The sequence below is a fragment of the Lates calcarifer genome, linkage group LG18, assembly GCF_001640805.2.
Source record: "Lates calcarifer isolate ASB-BC8 linkage group LG18, TLL_Latcal_v3, whole genome shotgun sequence".
NCBI lineage: Eukaryota > Metazoa > Chordata > Actinopteri > Centropomidae > Lates > Lates calcarifer.
In genome coordinates, this window is record NC_066850.1 from 18,664,177 (window position 1) to 18,687,356 (window position 23,180).

The 23,180-nt window shown below is 40.0% G+C and overlaps 1 protein-coding gene across 1 annotated transcript; it reads left to right on the plus strand.

Annotated features, from left to right (window-relative positions):
- Nucleotides 1-3,957: 3,957 nt before the first annotated feature.
- mkrn1 (makorin, ring finger protein, 1) lies at nucleotides 3,958-23,112 on the plus strand. Its single transcript, XM_018697230.2, has 8 exons — nucleotides 3,958-4,122; nucleotides 4,769-4,900; nucleotides 15,715-15,896; nucleotides 16,938-17,161; nucleotides 18,155-18,369; nucleotides 18,809-18,919; nucleotides 19,482-19,626; nucleotides 21,027-23,112. The coding sequence occupies exons 1-8, from the start codon at nucleotides 4,049-4,051 to the stop codon at nucleotides 21,237-21,239; spliced, it is 1,296 nt and encodes a 431-aa protein (XP_018552746.1). The 5' UTR covers nucleotides 3,958-4,048; the 3' UTR covers nucleotides 21,240-23,112.
- Nucleotides 23,113-23,180: the final 68 nt, after the last annotated feature.

Sequence of the window (23,180 nt, forward strand, 5' to 3'; positions counted from 1 at the left end):
ATGAAGCTCTGATGAACTGAGTCACTTATGTCATCCAATGAAACCAATAATTCAGTGGATAATGCAGTTTATGGTGTTGGCTGAATTGGGATAGTCAGATAGTAAGGATACCCACCCTGCCTCTGACTTATTGGAGATTCCCTTCAGGATGTTGTGGGATGGGACAGAGCCCACCCCCCATGCACACACACATACACACACACATACACACACACACAGCTGAGTAGCTGTAGTGTGAGAAAAACCACCTCTGTGCCTGTGAAGCCGCTGACTGACAACTTACTACACAAACTATTTAAATATATCTAAATATATCTCAATCTTTATTTAGACATTAGTTACAGTTTACAGACCTTTCATAAAAAAGTGCTTTATGCTAAGTGTTACCATATATTATAATCATAAGCCTACAGAGCATAGAAGAATTTAGAGAAACAATGCACTGACTGACAATAATACAGAGCTGACAACAAGAGCATTTACCACATTTATATAGACAGACTTAGACAGACTTTATTGATCCCTTTGGGATGACTCCCTCAGGGAAATTAAGTACTCCCTCAGTACTCCCTCAAGGAAATTATAACAGCCTACATAAGGATACACTTCTCCAGACAGATTTTAGGAGTAGCCCAATGCAAGAAACCCCAAGATATTTTGAAATGTATATTCATTAATGCATCATTTATATAATTTAATCATAAATTAATAGTGAACCCAAATCTACAGCTTATATCTGCTGCTTATCCAGGGAAAATGCATGAAATCATTTGAATGAATTCATAATGTCACAGTATCAAAAACATTTTAATGCATTTAGAATGAATTTATCAGTTTAAAACACTAAATTCATCATGGATTTGAATTATAATTGATGTCTTATTAGAATATAAAGGAGAAGACAGCTGCCTCACTATGTAGAGAGCCATTATAAACAGTAGATGGAGATATTCACTCAATAGAAAGAGGACACAACCACATGACCATAACTCAGAACAAATAATATGATTCTCTGCTGGATGAAGATATATTTCATTATTGAAATATTTGACACTGCTGAAATCTTAATATTTCCGTTTAGATTTCTATTAGATTATATAATCTAAATGCTAGAAAATGAGTGTGTTACGGTGAAAAGCTGCTTTTTTCTGCTCCACGGAAAACAATTCTAATACTGATTAGCTTGACAAAGAAGCACATTACAGATATCTGATAGACATAACATTAACATTAAATTTCACAAGTAAAAACATGGATGCATCTTTAATTACATTTTGACTTATCAAAATGATCCTGACAGATCTCTAATTATTTTTTTTTTAAGTTATATGAAACCTTCAGTTAAGATATCTACAATTCAGTTATCAGTTAAAGATATCTACAATTCAGGGTTCAAGCCCAGAACCCTCTTGCTGTGAGATGACAGTACTAACCACTGCAGCACTTGTCATTGGCTCAAATGCAAAATATATCCTGTTTTGTCAGTCAGACAAAAAAGTTAGTTAGAGATACATCTTCTTCACCATTTAGAATTTTATGGAGATATCTTCACTTAAGATTGTTTGATTGATTGGTATTAAGGGCCCAAAATGAGTCAAGAAAACATTCCCCACACCATTACACCACCACTAGCAGACTGGTCTATTGACACAAGGGAGGTTGGCTCCATGGATTCATGCTGTTGATGCCAAATTCTGACCCTACCATCTGCTGCCTCAGCAGAAATCCAGATCCATCAGACCAGGCTACATGTTTCCAGTCTTCAACTGTCCAGTATTGGTGAGCATCTCTGCCTCAGGGTTGGACCTGTTGTTCATTTCTGCTCACCACAGTTGACTTGTTTTTGACTCCATTCTGAGAAAAACCTCTAGAGACTGTTGTGTGTGAAAATCCCAGGAGATCAGCAGTTTCAGAAATCCAACCAGCCTGTTTGACTCCAACAGTCATGTCACGGTCAAAGTTACTAAGGTCACGTTTTCCCTCATTCTGATATTTGATGTTAACATTGATCTTGATCTGCAGGATTTTATACACTGTACTGCTGCTACCTGATTGGCTGATAACTGCATGAATGAGCAGGTGTACAGATGTTCCTAATAAAGTGCTTGGTGTGAGTATTTTGATTGGTAAAAAAATAAAGAGTAATGCTGAACTTTAATACAGTTTTGGTACAGGCCAAAGTCTTTATAGCACAGAGTTTTGAAAACTGCAAAACTCCAGCACCAAAAGTTGACATTTAATGTCTGGTCATATTTGATTTTTCTGTACTCATTTTGAAAGTTATTTGTTTTTAAAGCTATTTGCTGTAATCCTTTAAGTCTTTTTATTGCCAAATCCCCACTTTCATGCATCCTTAGACTGCTGAAGCCTGATTTATTTATTTATTTATTTATAAATTCATTTGAGCTGTTGAACTTGGTCTGTGATGGCCAAAGCCACAAGCTTTACAGCCATACATTTGTCTGCTACATGCAGCATAGATTTAAGACTTGCCCAGAAAACCTGCTGCTTCCATTCATCCTTTGGCCAACTGAGGTATGACTGATGCCTCAGTGTCTTGTTGCTGGACTCCACACAGCTGATAATACTGTCTATGGTCCAGTCCCCATGATGAAATTATGCTTGTGGATGCAGAGTGAAGACCCAGAGCCCACTTTCATTCAGGAGGTGATGTTTGCTGCAAACAGACACTGTTGTACTTTGATCTTGGAGCTCAACTTGTTTCTGTTTTTAAGTTAGTCACAGTAATATTAGCATCTGTGCTCACAGGAACATTTAGCTAGAGATGGTCTTGTAGCCTTTACCGTAACTTTGTTTGGCTTTCCTCCTTATCTCCTCAGATTACTCTTTTCTTTCTCTTGTCCACGTTCATTGTGGTGCATAATGAGTGCCTTTCTTCATTTATAAGATTGAAGACACCTAATACTAACTGATGACAACAGTCTGCTTGAAATATCCCTACAATCCGCTTATTTATCATCACTTCTTAGAGGTACAAATCATTTCCAGGCCATTTTAGAAGAACTGGAATTAGTGACAATTCTGCTGTTTTCACAGTTTCTTTGTTTTATTATGCAGGTATGGATGACAAAGGAATTCACTCCAACACTGTTCAAGAAGAACGGAGCATTGTTTCAATGAGGGTTAAGGGTCCCATCACTACTGTTTGTATAATGAATATGTATAGTTTCACATCACTGGAATTACTTAAATTTGAGTTTGTGCAGATGCTAACGATGCATAATCAAGACAATAAAGAAGTGGCCTTCTTTTTGTTGTGATGGAATCTTGGTTAATGCTTGGTTTATTAACAGGTAAAAGATGCTTCAAAGACAATAGTGATCCATGTTGTAATGCCACCTGTTCTGTTCTGAGAAACGTAAATGTATGTAAATGAATGTAAAATGAACTGTTGAGCTCCAGCACCCCACCTCCATGTCCCAGTCATTAGAGAGAGCAGCATAGATAATGGCTTGATGTCATTCTGCACCTGATATCATATTATTTTGGTTTGTCAGTAATATATGTTATATACACATACATTGTTCTGTGATTGGTGACAGTTTCCTTTATATGACAAATCAGTGAATGACTGAATGAATGAATATTATGATCAGTAAATACATTATATTTTTTGCTTTGGAAATTGTGAACAAGCAAAAACTGGAAAACAGTTTGTTCTGAAGTTTTAATCCTTTACCCAAACAACGGTGTATTACAGAGGGAGTCATAGGTCACACAATGCGATGATATTAATAAGTGAGATTCTAAACAAAAAATATCATGAATTTAACGTTTGACGCAGATTTTCAGTATTGTTCTCTACGTTATGTAACCGAACCGAGACAACATTGATTTAAACGGCCGTTTGCATAATTCAAGTCGACAACAGGAAAGCGCAGCGATGGTATTCCGAGATGGACAATGCCACAGCACACAGCGTTAGGTGTTCGGTAAACTCCGACTTTAATCGTACTTATGCGAAAGAGGCCGAGTTGGAGCGAAGCTGTCCGGAACATCCGGCTTTAGCTTCTCAACATAAACAGCTATGGCGGAGGCAGCAGCAGCGTCTACGGCAGCTTCAGGAGTAATAGGAGGCTGGACCAAACACGTAACCTGCAGGTAAGAAAAGAGAAGCGATTTTTATTTTAATGAAGAGGATTTTAAAGTCTATCACCGCTGTTTTGACACCAGGCTGGCGAGCGACTGACAGCAGCGTCTTGTGAGGCTCGGCTCAGCTGTTGGTTAGCTAGCCGTACTAACGTTTGTTCCACTGTGGTGTTATGTTTTCTGTTATGCTCACACATCAGACTGCAGCGGGAGGTCCGCTGCCAGTTCACCAGCTACGTTTTAAATAATCAACACGGCTATCATTAATGTAGACGACAACATTAGACGAGGTTGAACAGCTGTCATACAACATAGTGATAAAATCCTTTATGTCCATGTTTATTAGCTGTTCAGAGACACTCAGTAGTTACACGTTTACTTAACAACCAACCTTAGAACTAGCGAGTTTAAATGTCACAGTAGTCACAACACCTGCTAGGCACATCCAGACGACATTAACTAACGCTATGAGTCGAGTTGTTTGTAGAGACCGTGCTAAGATTAGCTTGACTGCGCTATCACTATGAAAGTGAAAGACGGCATTCACACACATTTGTCTTGTTCAGGTCGAGCTGCTTGTTCAGCTTTTTAAGCGTTCAGTCTTCCATTTGACATGATGATTTGAAAATGACAAATTTGTTTTTATTTTGTATTTCAGATATTTCATGCATGGACTTTGCAAAGAAGGAGACAACTGTCGATATTCCCATGATTTGACCAACAGCAAACCTGCAGCCATGATTTGCAAGTTCTTTCAGAAGGGAAACTGTGTGTTTGGGGAGCGTTGCAGGTAAAGACACAGCTAAAATTTAACTTGCTATAAATACAAATACTAAAAACAGTCAAATGTGGGTGTATTTATAAAGGCATGGATGTTATGTTCAAAGTCAGCTGCTACAGCCTGAGTAGTGTTGTCAGATGAACTGCATCATAACTTCCTTTCTAAAACTGGCCGTGCTCTCAGCCAAGTGACAGCACAGCACCTTCACTGGCTGGACTTCTCAGAAGTGCTGCAGTGTTCCTCAAGTGGATCTGACACCTGAGACTAATGTCAACATGTTGTTGGTCTGTGTCTGTGTCAGCTCCATGTAGGTCCAAGGAACTAGATCCACTTGTCTGTGGCACTTCAGTGTTGCTCTGCTGGATGAAATCATGTATTCTAAAACATTCAAGTTTTATGTGTGTTGAGCTGGTGTATGTTTAGCATGCCTGCCACTGTCAGGTCCCCAATGGTTGTGTCACCATGGGCCTTTGTTGAGATGAGTGAAAATACCTAATGGATGGCTGGATATTCTTTTGGGAAAACATGCTGTAGTATTTTATGTTTTTGCTTTAGTTCAGTTTATTCAAGAGTTTGCCATGAAAGAACAAGGTATCCCATGAGGTTGGTTGTGGGTTTGTTAAATACAGTTTTGAAATTTGATTTCCCACTATCACATTTAGGTACACATTGTAAGAAATCATCTAAATCCATACATAGTAAACAAAACGATACATTATTCTAACTGAGCTTCAAAGAACACTATGTTCAATTTCATCAACCTGTTGTTAGTAAGAGTACATTATGTTTCATAACACATCTTTGTGTCATTTGTTTCTCTTTTATTCACAAAACCACATTATTTCAACTGTGTTTTAGAACACAACATTCATTTTGTGTCTGGTCATTATGAAGCCTTCTATTTCACTGCACTTTAACAGTCAGATTTATTTAACATTTGGTTTGGTAATCTAAGTGACCATCATGTGATTTTTTATGAAAAATCTAGATCACTGCGACATGCTTTGAATATAGTCACCAGTGTATATTTGTGGTGAATGGGCTCAAACATGCAGTGGTATGGTCCTTTGAGAAACAAATTAGGCTCCCACTGTGTTGTCAAGCATGAGTGTACCCAGACAGCAGCAGCCAGCTTGTACAGACAGTGTCTGCTCCATGTCTGGCTTCAGGAGCATCCCCATAGTTACCGAGGCACTTGTGGGACCACCCCATCAGCACCAGGGATGGATTAGTTACTCACATACTTGATCATTTTTCTTGAATAGTCAGCATGTTGTCTGTAAGAAGCTTTTGGTTGAGGGCATATAGCTGTTTTTGTTATTGTTGTGTTGATAAGTCACATTCCTCCATCATTGTGATGGAGCTGCAGTAAGAAAGGTGTCCTCATTATTTCTGTGACCCCCATGGGGCTGGTGCACCCTGTATTACGAGTCCACAGAAAAGCTCTCACTGTGGAGGCTTATTATGGTTGAATTCCCTGAGCTCTATCTATTGTGATGGGCTCTGTCTCGCTCTCTCGCTCTGTCTCTGTGTCGCTCTCCCTCTCTCTCTCCTGCAGCCCCCAGGGCCAGACAGAGTGCACTGCAGCCTGCATGGCAATTGCATAACGTTCTCTGTTTCCCTCCTGCTCTCTTTCTGTGAGCTGCCCCCCACCCCCCTGTGCTGTTGCTGGGTTCCCCAGGTTCACTCCACTGCAGCTCCCTCCTCTCATTTATTTATGCGTAACTCCAGCAGCCCTCCCTCCTCCCCTCACTGCTTGTCCAGGGCTCCAGTGGCTCTCTGGGAACAGACTGGTTAACACTGTGTTGTGATGGTGCTCACCATCATGGAGGAAGCAGGAGGAGGAGAGATAGACTGGGTCTTCTGCTGTGTGCTCAGCGTGTTGTGCACTGTTAGTCATGCTGTATTGTAGCTAAGGAGTTGACTTGTTTTCTCCGATGAGGCCACTCTTATAGACAGTCCCACAATGGACACCTGATGGTCTCTTCTCATCAGGGGTGCACCATTAATCATATTATAATAATATAAAAATATATGTATGTTATATTTTGAAATCATAAAGATTTTGATTCAAATATCTATACCATCTCATTGTTACATTACAGTGGCTTCACTGTTTTTGTATTTGCTGGAAGCATTTGTCCTATGTTTGATGTAGCAAATGTGAAAAGTCTCATCAACATCACATGACCGATTGTATGTAAAACAAACTTACCCTGTGTGATGGAGATGGACGAGTACCCTGAATTGTCACATTCTGTCCCTTTGATTCAAAGTTCTTTGTCTTCACTGATTAATTAATGTTTACTACATATTTATCCAGTCTTTGTTGATGCTATAAGAAGCTTACACTTACACAATTATTGTTTCAGGACTATGGGTATCACTGCAAATTTATTGTCAGTTACAAAGTACAAAGAATCTGTACAGCTTGACTACACAAACATCACAACAAGCCTTGAACAGTACATTGATAAACCTTACAATCTCCCATATAAACAAGTAGATTACAGTGGGAATATTTTAGAATGACAGATGAAATGTTTTTAGTAAGCAGATCACATAGAGAGGGTTTGTTGCGCAGTAGAGATCCTGTACCATCCAGACCCCTTCTGGACTCCTAATCCCTCCCATCCCCCAGACCCAGCCCCCTCTCAATGCTGAAACTTCACTTCAGACACAAACATATTCACTGTGTCTTCACATGCACCATGGAAGCTAAGTATGGTCACTAACCAACCAACCAACCAGCTAGCTAACATTATGATTACTTGCTTGAATTAATGATTAAATTATTTTGATAGAAAGTGTGATTGTGATAAATAAGTGATTTTCACTGAAAAACTAAATATTTATAATGCAATTTCTTTGGATTGCGTCTGTACCAAACAAGTGTGTTCCCTTAAATCTGCAGAATATGATTTGTAGGCTGGGACATCTCCATAAAATCACCATGCTTCATTTGTAATGGTATGTTGTGACACAGCCCCTACAATTTAGATATCACATGAGGCCATTTGCAGTTTTGATAATATTTTGCTCATTTGTTCAGCTCTACTGTGTCGTATCATTCAGTTGGCATTACATGGATATCATGGCTCCAGTTCCATCATGAGATCCTGAAACCTCCCTTCTGAAACAATTCCAATGGTATTGTTGCATATATCTCGCCACGTTATTGGTGAAAGCATTTTTATGAGGCTCTTTTACGGGCCCACTGAGGCTGAGTGTGTCAAACAGTAGGCAGTTAGAACGAGATTGCCTAGTTAATGTAAATAAACAGTATTCACAGTGCAGCCTGTGTATTGTTAAGGGCTGTCCCAGACTCAGTCCAATCAGATTTGACTGTTTAATAGAAGATTCATTCCTTTTTTTATATATAGACAATCTGGTAATAGTTAATGTGTTGATTATGAACACATAAACATAATCAAATCAATGCAACAGAGTCATAAAACATATTTTTGAGCACTTAAAAAAACAGTGAAAGACAGCTGCATTTGATGCAAGATTTGAATTGCAGTGTATTTGAACTGTTGACATATAATGTAGGGCTGCAATAGGGATTTGTCAGAATAATGAGACAGCCAACACATGGATTTCTCATGCACAGGAAAAGTGACAAATTCTGGTGTTAGGCAGTGTTCTTATTCAGCCTTGACCTGATATGGCAGAGTTCGTACACATTATTTGGGAGAGGTGAACTATGGAACTTTTATTGATGATGAAGCCCATTTAAAATATTTGCTCAGATGGTGTGGAGGTGCAGGGGATGCAGAGTACACATTTGGTTGCTTTGCAAGATATCTTCATTTTGCTCTGAAGTAGTGACTGACTGTGTTCTCCTTGTTCTTCATCAGTTGACATTATCATCAGCATATCTGCCTCCTTCGCCTTGTCATCCACGCTTTTTATTTTGGAGGAGGTTTAGTTTGCTCTGATTCCATTTGCGTTGGGCCCTATATTAAGTCTCAGCCCAGGGTCTGACAGCACTGCAGTGACAGTCCATCTCTGTTCCACAAGATGTTCAAGCAGGTAGAACATTGAGTTCCAGCAAGTTGGCGCATACTGTGTCAGTTTGTGTTCAGTAGAAGTTGCTTGTCTTTAAGAGCTGCTGTGGCTTTAGCACTTTTTGTGACCAACCAGATGGTGTCTAAGAGTGACTCGTCCATATCTTTTGTTTCTAAAACAATTCCAGTTGCCAGTCATTTATAATAAAATGGTGCTTAATTTGCTCTATAATCACCTCTCTGACTGTGTCATATTTTGCCATCACTGTGTGCATAACAGTGTTCTTTTTTTAGGGACCGTGTACTCTGAGTTTTCATTAGCTTCTTATATCCTCAGTCTCCTCAATAATATTCATAGGCCTCGTATCCAGTGAAATGAAATCTGCGATACTGTCAGTAATTGCTTGTTTCCATGTTTCTGTGAGTTTTCTTTGTTAATGTTGCATGTGAGAATGAAGTTGACGGGCCGGGTTTATCTTAACCACTGTACATGGGATGGACCTAGCAGACACATTAACCTTGTACATAGACTCATTGCTTGCATAAGACCTTTGTACAGTAAATCAGCTCAACTATTTGCAAAATGGCCACCTAGCTATGCAACTTAACCATTTCAAGTGGTTTGCCATGTCCAGTGTTGTTGAATGACAAACATTCCTGCATACAGAGTTTATATTTAACTTAAACAGAGTTGTCCTTCAAACATTCAAAATGTGGCTGCACAGATCTCTGAGACATGGTTATAGCTAGCCTAGTTTACCAACCATGTATTCCATTTCGGTTTCAGCTTCTCTCATCAATTAACCACCAGCACATGTTAAGCAGAAAAAAAAACGCATGCACAAGCACCCTGAATGACAGCTGAATGACAGGTACACAGGAGAGCTGGTAGAGACAGACACAGCCGATAAAACTGGGTTTTGGAATTTGTCTCAGTAGAGTGAAGATCAACATATAATTCAAATCTGACGTAATGTTAGCTAGTTAGATTTCCCTTTTGCTCTCTTAATGAAATTCTACTGCACTGCGGAGTGTCTCTCCTGCCGAGCTGCTGATTCTGTCAGCTGGTTTCAACTCAACACCAGTAATTTTCACTTTAGCTGTGCATGTTCCTCTGAGCTGAGAGTATCAGAGTGGCCAACAGAAACAAGTCACACTACCTTGCCTCACACTGTCCGGTGCTCTGTCCTTCATTTTCATCATGTTTTTACCTCCATTGAACTGCATTGACTAGTCAACAGGGGGCAGCCCTATTTTTTATTCCTCATATTTATAATTCCTCATTGAACTATTATCCCTGTGCATTTTTGTAAGCCTCCATCTCTTTTCTCCTGTTATTATAATGCACTGACTGACTAAGAAACAAATTAAAGAAACCAGACAGCTTGAAATATCTCAGCTGTCTCCAACAGATGATTCAACTTCCATGGGGTAGCCCTAGTATTGTTAGGGCCTTTGTCCACAGGCAGCTGACAGTTTATTGAGAATTAATTGTTATGAAGAAGCTAAAAGGAAAGCTGTCTGTATTTATTGTGAAACTTAAACTTTGACAGATTATTGTGAATTTTTCTGGCTAAGACAAACCAGTGATATTTTGTGATTAGATTTTTTATGGTGCACAGTGTGATCACTGACATAAATGTGTAGGATTAGATTGTCAATTTATTACAATAGAGTTAAGATGGAAAAAACATGAATGTGCTGCCTTGAATGTTGATCTAAGTGCCGTCCATAACTTTTGTGCTGGTTCTTTGAAAATGTTTAGTAAGGAGCACCAGTGCTGATGTAAAAAGTTGGTCTGGAGCCCTGGTGTAGGGTGTGATCCTTATCCTGGAAATGTCCTAGGAAATTATCTCTTGAAAAGAATGGGGTCAATCTTGAATATGCTCCAAAACATATTTTAATGTGGAGAGGTACTGTCAAAGTCTCCAGAGTAACCCCACACTCATTGATCAGCCTGACAGTGGTGCAGAGATCTTTCCTTGTATAGTTTTTGAGCAAGCTGCACCCTTATACCTAATGAGAGAAGGCCAAAGTTAGGTGAGAGCTGATGGCTGTCTGTCAGTATGTGTTATTCCCCTTGCACCAAGGCTTTAAGCTAGTATTAGTTGCTGGTTCCTCACAGGTTAGCCATGATTTCCAAAACTTGTTATTTAAATCTACAATATACATGATATGCTAGATATTTAATTTGTTTGATCGGCCTGATTATTAATCAATTGTATTAATCTAGAAAATTGTACTATATTATTATATAGAGATATATACAGCGATCAGCCACAACATTAAACCACTGGTAGTAAATAACATTGATTATTTTGTTACTATACAATTTTCTGCTGGGAAACCTTGTGTCCTGACACTCCTCTGGATATTAATTTGACACGTACCACCCACCTAAACATTGTTGTAGACCAAGCACACACCCCTCCATGGCAACAACACTCCCCAGTGGCAGGGGCCACCCCCATAAGGACAGTGCTCCCTCTGCACCACAAAAACTGCTCAGAAATGTCCAAACTCCCCACATCCCAATCTGATCCAGGTGGTTTGGTGAGAGCATTGGGAGAGGCCCCTTTCATTTGGAGCGTCACTGCCAGTGTTCCCAGCAGAATACTGGATTGTAACGCAATGATCAGTGTTATTCAGTGGTTTTAATGTTGTGGCTGTGTATAAGAACAAATATACCATAATAGAGAACTTTTTCACTGCCATCCAATCATAATTTGAGTGTTAGGACTGATTTGTGGTCTCTCAGAAATAGCTCTACAGACATGCTGTCCAACCACTTCAGAAATCAGATGTATTTTATAGTTATTCCAAAAGGCCACAGTGAAGAATGGCTGCAATAGAAATGTTGGAGCCATAACATTATTCAAAAGACATAACCTCTTCTGTGTTATCATGTTTGGTTCAGGAGATATGATGCAAAATACACAACTTCCTTATGGCAAAAAGTAAAATGGCCACCCAAATGTTCAAAGCCTCAAACTGTACAAATGTACAAAGTTTCATACTTTTATGAAAAAGTATACATATCACCTCAAATTCACATCACATGGACCACTCCAGGAAGACATTCATAGTGTTGCAGTCAGTTGTTAACATTAAAAGTACCACAAATAGTAAATAAAAAAGAGAGCTACAGAGAGGTACAATGCCTGACTCCTCTCTCACCTCCACACAGTGTGAAATGGGTGTGAATGTTGCATCATCACTTTGGGAAAGTTACAAAAATGTTCAGATGTGGACTCCCCCTATACCAGGGCTGTCCAAACTTTTTTCAAAGAGGGCCAGATTTGATGACGTGAAAATGCGTGAGGGCCAATCATTCTGTCTGACATTTTTTGAACAATTAAGTTTAAGTACAAATGAAATATTTTATGAAAGTTATTAAGTTAGTTATTAAGATGTGTAAGTGCCCTAAGTCCAAGTGCAGTTCAAGTGCAAGTATATTTATAACAAAATTTTAAACACAGAATTTAGAATGTATTCATCTCAGCTGACCAAACCAAGTGACTTGCCGGCACTAATGTGAGGGGTGATACTGAGATCTGGACTGCAGTACATAGGCCAGGTTTGCTTCAAAGGCAGTGGTTTTGACATGCAAAATGTCACGCAGATGAGAGTCACTTAGTCTTGTCCTCACATGGTTCTTATTAAAGTTCATAACAGAGAATGTCTTTTCTTCGCAAATGTGCAAATCTCTGGAAACCTGCCTTTATCCATCTGCTGGTAAAAGTTTATGAGAGAGAGCTGCTGGTGTCGACTGCTCCACTCGCTGTCACGCTGCATCTCAATAAGCTCCAGTTGCAGATGATGCGGAGCATCATCGGGGTCTGCAGAGAAGAGAGGTAGTTTCATGTGATCAACAGAGGAACAAACAGAAACAAATAAATCCGTTCCTCTTGTTTGGTCCTTAAGACTCTGAGGTCAAGCTGCTCGTCAGTTACGTTCATGTCATCATTGACTCCTCTCAAAAAATCAGTAACTGAGCAGTGTCAATTCAATTAATATCTGATGATATATCTTCAGTTCTCCGTGCTACAGTGTTAGGAGCCAGGCAAACATGCAACTCTTGTTTCTTGGGACAGATGTTCTCCACTATTTTCATAAAACAGTCTTTGTCTAACTCACCCTCTGCAAAAGGATTGCAGTATTTAGCAATAAGTATCGCCACCTCGTAGCTAGCATTTGTGGCATTTTCATTTGACTCTTTATACTCTTCCATTTATTCTTTATACATGACCACAGTCACAAAGGGTCACAGCAGGGGTCACGCAGTCAGAGGGTTTGCTACACAGAGCTGCTGCCACCCTTTGCTGAAATATAAAATTGCATTTTTTATGTGTGTATTTTACATGCTCTGGCCGACAGTGCCGGGGATCATAAATGATACATTTTTTTTGCGCCACCATTCGACATGAAGTTGGGAATGACTATAAATCCCACTTTATTATGACATTTTATTTTGGTAATGTCTTATTCTCAACATTGCAAACGCCATAGCCCATTGTAGGGATGAGACAATATATGATTTTATTGCCCATCGCCATAAAAAACACTCACAAGAAGTTGATTGTAGGGAATTTTCATTATCAGGAAAATCGTGAATGTGGGTAATCGTTAGCATCCTTAGACAGCTTTTTTTTGGCTTGTGACTGGAAAAAAGCTAACATACAGTCCTGTATTGATTTATTTTGAATTGTCACAAGGGGGAGCTGCACCTTTTCCAGTCATTTCAAAATACTAAGCTTGTCACCATGGCTGAAGGTCATCGTGCCCATTGTATCCCCTGCAAAAGCAAGTTAAATCATTGATTCCAAAACAAAGAATGTAGCAAGTGTTGGTTTAGTTACACCAGTGTTAACGTTTGTCTAAATGTTTGTTACATTATGATGTTGTTGTGTGTAGAATGTTATATTTGTTTTGGTCACCAGTGAATTAAGCTGACCCTAGCCAGACAACGTTAGCCATGAAGCTAAACAGCAAATAGCTTGTGATTGTGATTGTGAAAACAGACTCACATAATGCTATTTTTAGTTATTATTATTATTGTCTTTTTGTACTTTTGCAGACTTCATGATTTATATTACTCAAGATTGTTTAATTGTTTTTCACTATAAGGATGTTCACTATAAAGTAAGAAAGCAAAATATTTGTCTTGAGCATTTTAAGAGTTTAAGCTATTTGCATGATTATCGCAATAATATTGCAAAGTGTTGATCTAATAAGCTTCTTGACTAGTTCTTTGTGATTTACTCTTTAGAATATTATGATTTTCCCAACACAACGCCTTTATCTTTCAGGACAAGGCCATTCAAAACTGAGCATTTGATTATAGCAAAACGTTTTGGGCCGTGAATAATTTGTTAAGTGTAAACATGTTGATAAATGCTCTGGATTACTTTTCATTTTATATTTTTGAAGTCCCATATACATAGTAGTTTAACACAATCTGTTGTGTTCTTTATATAACATTGTATAACATCACACTATGTCCCTAATGTTTTGATCATGGCTATTGAAGGATACTGTATGTGTCTCTCAGGTTGTGAAACCTAGACTGTCATCTGTAATCCTCTGCACAGCTGAGGACTGTGGAGAGCAGGCTACACCTAAAAACAGCCCAGCATGGGGAGTGAAGTTTACATTCCAGTTACATGCTTATTATTTACAGGGGTGAAGGAGAACCAAAATATTCTTTTCAGTCAGAAGCACTAGAATCAAAGTTGAAAATGGTGCCCCAGGTCTTGTCTTTGACAGAGGCCTTATGGAACTAAAAACAGTGTTCTTGTCTGTACAAACTGAATATACAGAAGGTCACACTCACTGTATTATCTTGTTGTTGACTTTGTCCTCTGTGTCTGTAGACTTGAGCCTTATTGCCCTGTAAAAGTACATAGTCACCGGTACAGACAGGTGGGGTGCCTGATCCATTGTGTCTGTCTGTATTAAATTAATGTAGCACCTTTCATACAAGTTGGATGGAATTCAGAATGCTTTAAAAGTGACTGACAAACCCACAGGATGGTAATAGTGGACTGGGAGACAGGTGCACACCAAGATAGAAAAAGAAATAATGAACCAAAAGAGGAAGACGTAGTAGTAAGTCTTATGGTAACTATAACTATCTGTTGGTTGTGGCTGATACCAATATGACAAACCGTTGTAAAGAAGAAAATACACATTTTTAGATTTTTCTGATACAACACCAATGTTTAGAACCTTTGCAAAAATCCCCACACAGACTCAGGTTTTGAGTGGGGTTTTTAATCATGAATCATTGAAGCAGAAGTGTTATAGGAGTGGACACAGACCACCTAGAGAATCTTGAATAGAACTGTCTGCAACACCAGTGATGGCAGTTGTGTGACACATGTCCCACAACTTCCCTGAAACAGCCAGTCAACTACCAAACCAAGAAACTTATTGATCCAATCACCTTGTTGCAATGATGCATGTGAGGGGGTCAGGGGTCAAGGGGTCAGGACAGTTGTAACTGTTGGTGGCAGTGGCTGCAGACGGACTTGGAATAAGCCTGGAAGAGGAGGACGTCAAAACATTAACGGTGCATTAACTGTATTTATTTACCCCTCAGATAGAGGCTTGCAGGCAGAGATTCAGTAGGGTTTTACAGTCCTGGGTTGTACATGTATGGTGTCTCGTTTATTAGGATTATTCGTTATTGACTTCGGTTTTGCTGTTGTATATTTCCCTGCTCATTGGTGTGGTTGTAACTTCACTGTATTAGAGTTATGGGATGGTAGATCATTTGTACTGTAACAGTCCTGGTCCTGTGTTACTCCTCAGGTTTGAACACTGTAAACCAGCAAAAAACGAGGAGCTGCCAACCCCCCAGATGCTGCCGCTGCCTTCTGTCTCGCTGGCTGGCCCGTCAGACCCAGAACCCAGTGGGCCAACACCTGGCCCAGGGGCACAAGACTGGGTCAACGCTGCAGAGTTCGTACCAGGACAGCCATACTGTGGACGGGGTGAGCGACCGCCAATGATCACATCTAGGTTGATATTGATACATACATTAGAACATGGTTCTGAATTCACACTTCCATCACACTTACCATCTTTTCTCATAGTTTTAGGATGGTCTTCTTTAAAAATGTCCTATTTGAAGCTTTTCTGAGAGTGTGTGTGTGTGTGACACACATCGAGACACAAAATGTGTCTCACACATACACACCTGCTCCAAGTTTATTTATTTTGGCAGCAACAGGCAGCCATTCAAATCGCACAAATCTCCTCTTGTCTGTGTTGTGAACTTCTGTCTTTAGTGGATGTATGAAGGCTACCAGTTTGACTGCTAGCTTTCTGCTTTCATGGTGGACATAGAGTATAAAGCTATAGTGGGCAGGAAAATGAATCAACCAGTTAGTGAATAAAAAAAATGTGTGCCAAGGTGAAAATAATCTTTGTCCTCAACCAGGTGAAGACCGTATGTCCTCTGAGGACAGAGATGCTGCACTGTAGGTTAGAGCCGATGTAGAATGCTTGAGTAACATGTACATGCCATTAATGTATTGCATGTGATGTGAAACTGGGGTTAGGGAACTTTATTTGGTGTAATTCAAACAACTTCTTTTGTGTTCGTCCATTTGGTTTCTTTATGCTTGTGTGAAAGCACTGATTCAAACTGCAGTACAGGCTAAACAACCAGCCCAAGAAAATCTGAAAAGGACTCGGTTTGTTTCTAATAAGTCAGTGTTAACACAAAACCACTCAAACTAAGGCAAGATTTTTTTTTTACTGGTGGGTTGTATCAAATCAACTGAACAAGAGCTGTGAATGACACTTTAATGATGCCATGTAGCTTGCACTGTGGATAGGGTTCATCCACTGTCTGAAAATGCAGTCAAAGTGAAACTGACATCACTGGCAAGTTAAAGTTTAACAGCTGGTTAAGTTGCATTTTGAGGTCTGTCTGAACGTATAAGGGAAACTTCAGATATCTGAGGTTTTCTGATGAACTATTTTTGTAAAAATGTTTTTGTCTATAATGATGGCTTCCCTGTGCCCAGCTGAACAAGTGAAGGTGGAGAGCTCCGTCCCTCTCATCGAGGAGTTTGACAGTGAGACAGCACAGGACAACAAACAGTTGAGGAAGCAGCTCTGTCCATACGCTGCTGTTGGTGAGTGCCGCTATGGAATCAACTGTGCCTATCTCCACGGTGACGTGTGTGATATGTGTGGCCTCCAGGTGCTCCACCCCACTGACAACAACCAGCGCTCCGAGCACACCAAGGTAACTGTTAAAAACACAACCTGCTGCTGGATCCTTCTTAACCATGCTGGGTGTGTGATCACTGCCCCACTGTTATACATGTCCTCTGGTATTATTAACACAGGATTACAGCATAAAGCAAAAATCAAGGAATTTCACACCTTTGGGTGGGAATATCAGTGGTGCTTTGAAACAGAATGCCTTCATCCCCATCAGTTATATTGTTTTTAATGCATTCATTCCTCTGATGTTTGGGATCTGTAGAATATATGGGTTTCATACCTGCTGTTCCACTCATGTGCATTAACAGCTGACTCAGGATTTATTGTTGTGGTAACCTGTCTTTAGGCAGCTGTTTTTTGAAGAACTAGAGACTCCTTAAACTGACTTTAAGTGATGAGCCAGAGAGAAGACTGGAGCTACTTCCTATAGGGTATCATTAAGGAGAGCAGGAGTTTATTTTAGTTATAATACAGATCCTTAGGATTGTCTCAGGACATCTCAGGCTTCCATACTTCACTAAGATTTGATTTGGCTTAATTATCTGTTCAGTCCATTTAGCCTTAACAAAAAGAATAAATATTAGTAAATTTAGTGATAGGACAACAAAGCTTGCAAGTTTCAGTCCTATCAGGTACTAAAGTGAGAATTAAATATTTGAGTCATATGTCCTTAAGTTTGAGGGGATCAAACACTAAAATCTGCACAGCAGTTTCTAAAACCTTTACAGCTGGAGAGTTTTTAGAACAGCATCACAACAGTCACAGTGGTCATCACAGTGTGTTGCTGGATGTTGCAGAGGATGTTAGCAGAAATTGAGCCAGGTTCAACTATGCCTGACAGTGACCTCAGCTGTGTTAGTGCAGTGGTCTAATTTAAAATGAATGAGGAGCCTGTGTTACTGTCATCTGAACACAGCTTGAATACATCACATGTAGAAATAAAGCATCTGAGGGCCTCAGGGTAAATGGAGAAAAGGTTGTGGTTGGATGATTTCACTGTTCCCTCTTCTAGGCGTGCATCGAGGCCCATGAGAAAGACATGGAGATTTCATTTGCCATCCAACGCAGCAAGGACATGATGTGCGGTGTGTGTATGGAGGTGGTGTTTGAGAAGGCCAACCCAAGCGAGCGCCGTTTTGGCATCCTCTCCAACTGCAGCCACTGCTACTGTCTAAAATGCATTCGCAAGTGGAGGAGTGCCAAACAGTTTGAGAGCAAAATCATCAAGTGAGTCACTTCTACATGACAAATGAGGGTTTGGGAGTGAGGGGACGTTTTCTCTGGATTGCCTGTTTGTTAGAAGACACTGGAGTGTCTGTGTTTCTCCAGTAGGTTGTAGGTTCCATCACTCACAGGCCAATGGAACATGATTTAAACCTGTATCTCTGGTAGATGTTCAGATGTTTTCTACACATCTACAAAATCTCTGACGCAGGGTTTATTACAAATGTAACTGCCATATACCATCATTTCTCAAACTTAAAATCTGATTGATCCTTATGTAAGGGCAGATTTTTCTCTCACGTGGTTATGTATGAGAAATTCTTTCTAATAAAGACAATATGGGAATCCATTTGCAAAGCAGCAGTGTACTGCATGTAGATGGAGTTTGGTTATTAGAGTGGCTTCTTATTGAATCGTTATGGTAAGGATGTGTTCTTTGCAGGTCTTGCCCAGAGTGCCGAATCACGTCCAACTTTGTCATCCCAAGCGAGTACTGGGTAGAAGATAAGGATGATAAGCAGAAGCTCATCCAGAAATACAAGGATGGCATGGGGTACGCAGACCATTTCCTATACTGAAGGATACACTCACTACACACACCTAAAACAATATCGGTATCACAGCCTCACTGAAGCCTGATGGTTTGCAGTTGGTTTGTGTCTGCTGTTGGAAAATCAGCCTCACCTTTAGTGGAAAGGAATTTAAAAAGAATTTCTGTCTGCCTTTTTTAAAAATTTGGTCTTCTAAAGCTGCCTCATTACACAGTTGAGTATCAGCAATTAAAAATCCACCATTTTCCCTGCAGGATGTGGCAGAGATATTTTGAATAGAGAGCTGTTGTGGGTGGATGTGATCAGAAACATCACAGGAGCGAGATGGTGAATATGCAGGAGTGGGTAGTAATGGTGGAAAACCCTGTAGGGAGTGAAGGGATACAGGACTGAAAGAAAGCTGTCCAGTGCAGCCCTTCACTCTGAAACACTTAAGGAGATTTGGTTTTCATTTAACTGATGAAAAGCTCAACTGAGGAATGATCCATCTCTTCATGACTGATTGGTGTTGCTCGCTTGTTGTTCTATTTTGAGACAGTCTAATTTGATGTGTGTATTTTCCAGGAGTAAACCGTGTCGATATTTTGACGAGGGTCGTGGAACGTGCCCTTTTGGTTCAAATTGCTTCTACAAACATGCCTTTCCTGATGGACGGCTGGAGGAAGCTCAACCACAGCGACGACAGACCGGATCCAACAGCAGAAACCGGGTGAGTCTCGCTCCTGAAATTCTGTCATTTCACCTGCGAGCACTCTAAAGAAAGACTGTCACAGAGTTTTCACTATTAGTTTAGATGCACATGGGAACATGACTTGTTTTATCTCTGCTAGCGTCAACCTTGACAACACCTCCTCGACTGTAGCACCCTCTGCTGGATGTGGACATTAGAAAGTGTAATATAGCAGAATCTCTGAGTGTAGCCTTTTAATAAATACTACCTGGCTTAGAATATTCTGTATATGTAGAGTTGATGTTTTATGTTTCGTCTCAGTATTAGGAACACCTGATGATATATTGCTGTCCAGCACTATCTCACCTCAGGCTGCAGCCTCAGAGTTGTTTGTTGGAACTTTGAGTGGTGACTTGTTGGTGCATTAAGAATGAGTATGAATTACAGCTGCATGTTAAAGCTGGTCCTGTAGTAAACCTGTAGGAAAGTTCCATATTTTGTTGATTTTTTTAAAAAAAAAAGTGAAACAAAGTAAGTCTAACCCCTGTAGCAAACCAACAAAATGAATGTTTCTTCAAATGTTAATGTTCTGTTACCTTTTATTTCAAATCAAACAGTAATTGTGGCATTTGCAAAAGTTTACAGACATCCTGCTAAATCGGTATTTACCACTGCTACTTGTTACATGCTACTACAAAGTGAGATATTTGTAGGCTGTCCTGCACACATAGCATGTTTAAGATCTACCCACACATTTTCAGTAAAGCCAGGGGACCGTGTGGGTCATCCCAGAAGCTTCAGCTTGTATTTCCTGAAGTAGTTCATGGAGGATTCGGAGGTCTTCTTTGCATCATTATCCAGTTGTTGAAGCAAGCCTCTTCACTTTCACTCTCCTGACTGACTGCAGGACATCTGCCTTCAGAATGTGCTGATATTTGGTGGAATCCAGTCGTCCCGTGGGCTCATCTGAGTACTTGTTTCCAAAATGACTCCAGATATTGCTTTCAGACTTTTGATGTAGGCCTCATTCATTATCTATACCGCTTATCAGTTAAGGGTCATGGGGGGCTGGGGCCTATTCCAGCTGTCATTGAGCGAAAGGCGGGGTACAACCTGTACAGATTGCCAGTCCATCCCAGGGCCACACAGAAAACCCTGAACCTTCTTGCTGTGGGGCAACAGTGTTAACCACTGCGCCACCGTGCTGCCTCATCCAAAGTTTAGAATGTCAGAATTAGAAAAAAGTGTGACCAGTAACACTTACTTCACACGTGAATAATTTTACTTTTTACATTAAAATGGTGAGATCCTGAGAAAAGGTTTAGAGATCAGAAGTGAAAATGATCAAAGTGAAATGTTGATTTGTCTCACGGTTTTAACTTAGTCTAAAATGAAGTCAAATATCTGAACTGGTGTCATATTTTTGAATTTTCCCCCAGAACTCGAGGCGAACACCACTGTGGGACATCTTCGATGAGAGGGAAAGCACTGATTCTTTCGACAATGAGGACGAGGAGATGGTGACATTTGAGCTGAGCGAGATGCTCCTCATGCTGCTTGCCGCAGGAACCGATGACGAGGTGACAGATTCAGAGGATGAATGGGACTTGTTTCACGAGGAGCTGGACGATTTCTATGAAATTTACCTATAGCAGCCCCACCCACTAACCTCCCCCAGCCCTTATGTATACTAGACACTAGAATGGACTGTCTTGTGTGAGTGATGGACAGTAGCTTTTTCCCACCCCCTGTATTGTGGCAGTGCCTTTAAGCAGGCCATTAATAAATGAACTTACAAAAGAGAAAGAAAAAAAAAATCCAACAAGTCAGTGCGCTCGTGCTAAACATTTTCTAGACATCTATCCTTGTGAGTCTATCTTGTGCGGTTCATGTTAAAAGGAAAAATAATAAAATGAACTCAATATAAGATTTAAGAAAAATTATAACTTTCTTCAAATATTGCTAATAAAATTGTTAAGTCCATTTGTGGGTGTGGGTTTGACTTGTTTATCATCTACCCAGGTGTTTGTACATAATACTGAGACTCTGAGGATGCACTCAAACTTACTCAGCACCATTTACTGTAACAGTGATGGGCATGTTGTAAGGTTTTACACACGGTTTCTGAAAGTCGGAACTGTTTTTTTTTTTTTTTCTTTATTAAAGTTGTTGATAGCCAATATATTGTACTGATGTTTAATGAATTTACCATAATCACTTTCACATTGTACTGAAAAGTATTTAACACATCCCCTAGAGTTCTATACTTTATTAAAAACCCTTTCATGAGACATTAGATCATAATGGAAGACAAACTGTCAATCAAAGCCCAAAACGTGGAAGTCTTGTAGCATTTGTGTCTGTGTAAAGTAGGGTGAACACCAGCCCTGATTCCCGGATGGTCATCTTTGTTACTCTGACAGTTCAGTCTCTGAGTGGTTCTCAGCATTAGTTAGTGGAAGAATGTTGAAAATAAGCACCAGATGGTTGGCAGTGTTCTAAGACTTATAAGGAGGGGAGCAAAAACAAAGAAATGCAGGATTTCTGTTACACTCAGTAGCTGGAGTGTGTGAAAAAGACTTGGAGAGAAACATCATGTCATAAATACGTGCATGAAAGCAGCATTTTTCCGCACACATTGGTAAACTCCAGCTCCTCATTCAGAGGTGTTTTCACAGATTAACTAAGGCTGGTCTGTAATTACAGAGTGCTGCTCATTGCTGCCACTGGTGACCAGAAGCTATACTACAGCAATACTACTGAACAAATTGGTAGCCACCTTTGTACACTGTATCTTTCAGAGTGGCCACCCAGTCAGTAACTCATGTTCTGAGCTACTCAGTGACTGAAGTGTCTAGGTTATAGAGATGATGATCTTCTACCGTGATACATTGTGTGACAGGTCCTGGAACTGAGCTAGTGATAAATCTCCAAGTAAAATGAACCCCCCACCCCTCTGTCACCCCTCTGTAATCCCTTTACAGTAGTGTGGGAAACACACTGCCTTTGGATAAACAATTATTTTACTGTGCATCTCAAGTCAAATGTCATGTTTGGTTTTCCAGATGCTGTTGTCTTTCTGTGATCACCTTTAGCATAAAAATCATGCTGGGCCCCATACATCAACTGCTGCATCAGTCAAATAGGTGAGACAGAGATGGGAGAGCGTCTTTGAGGTGTTTTGCTCTCCACCATTCTGAATCTCAGCATCTAGGAACATCTGTGGTACCAAAAGCCGAGTCCCTCCTCAGAACCAGGCTTAAGAGTCAGCCCCTCAGCAGAAGAAGCTGAGAGACTTTCATTTCCCACAACAGCAGTGTGAAGCGTAGACTCGCTGCTCTCTGTTGGCATCACTCAGTAATGCATTTTAAGCTTTGCTGCTAAGATGCTCATCTACTGACTCCTGATTGCCGATCTCAGCCAGTTGAAACTCCATTGGAATGCATATGTTTATACTGAAATGTGTGTTTTCTATGTTCCACAGCCATCCATCTTAACTTGAAATAAAAGTTTATTATCAACCTCTGTGCTGTGTGGAGTCTACATCTCTGTGTTTCTGTTTGAATAATAGAGTGAAACATATCTGTCATATC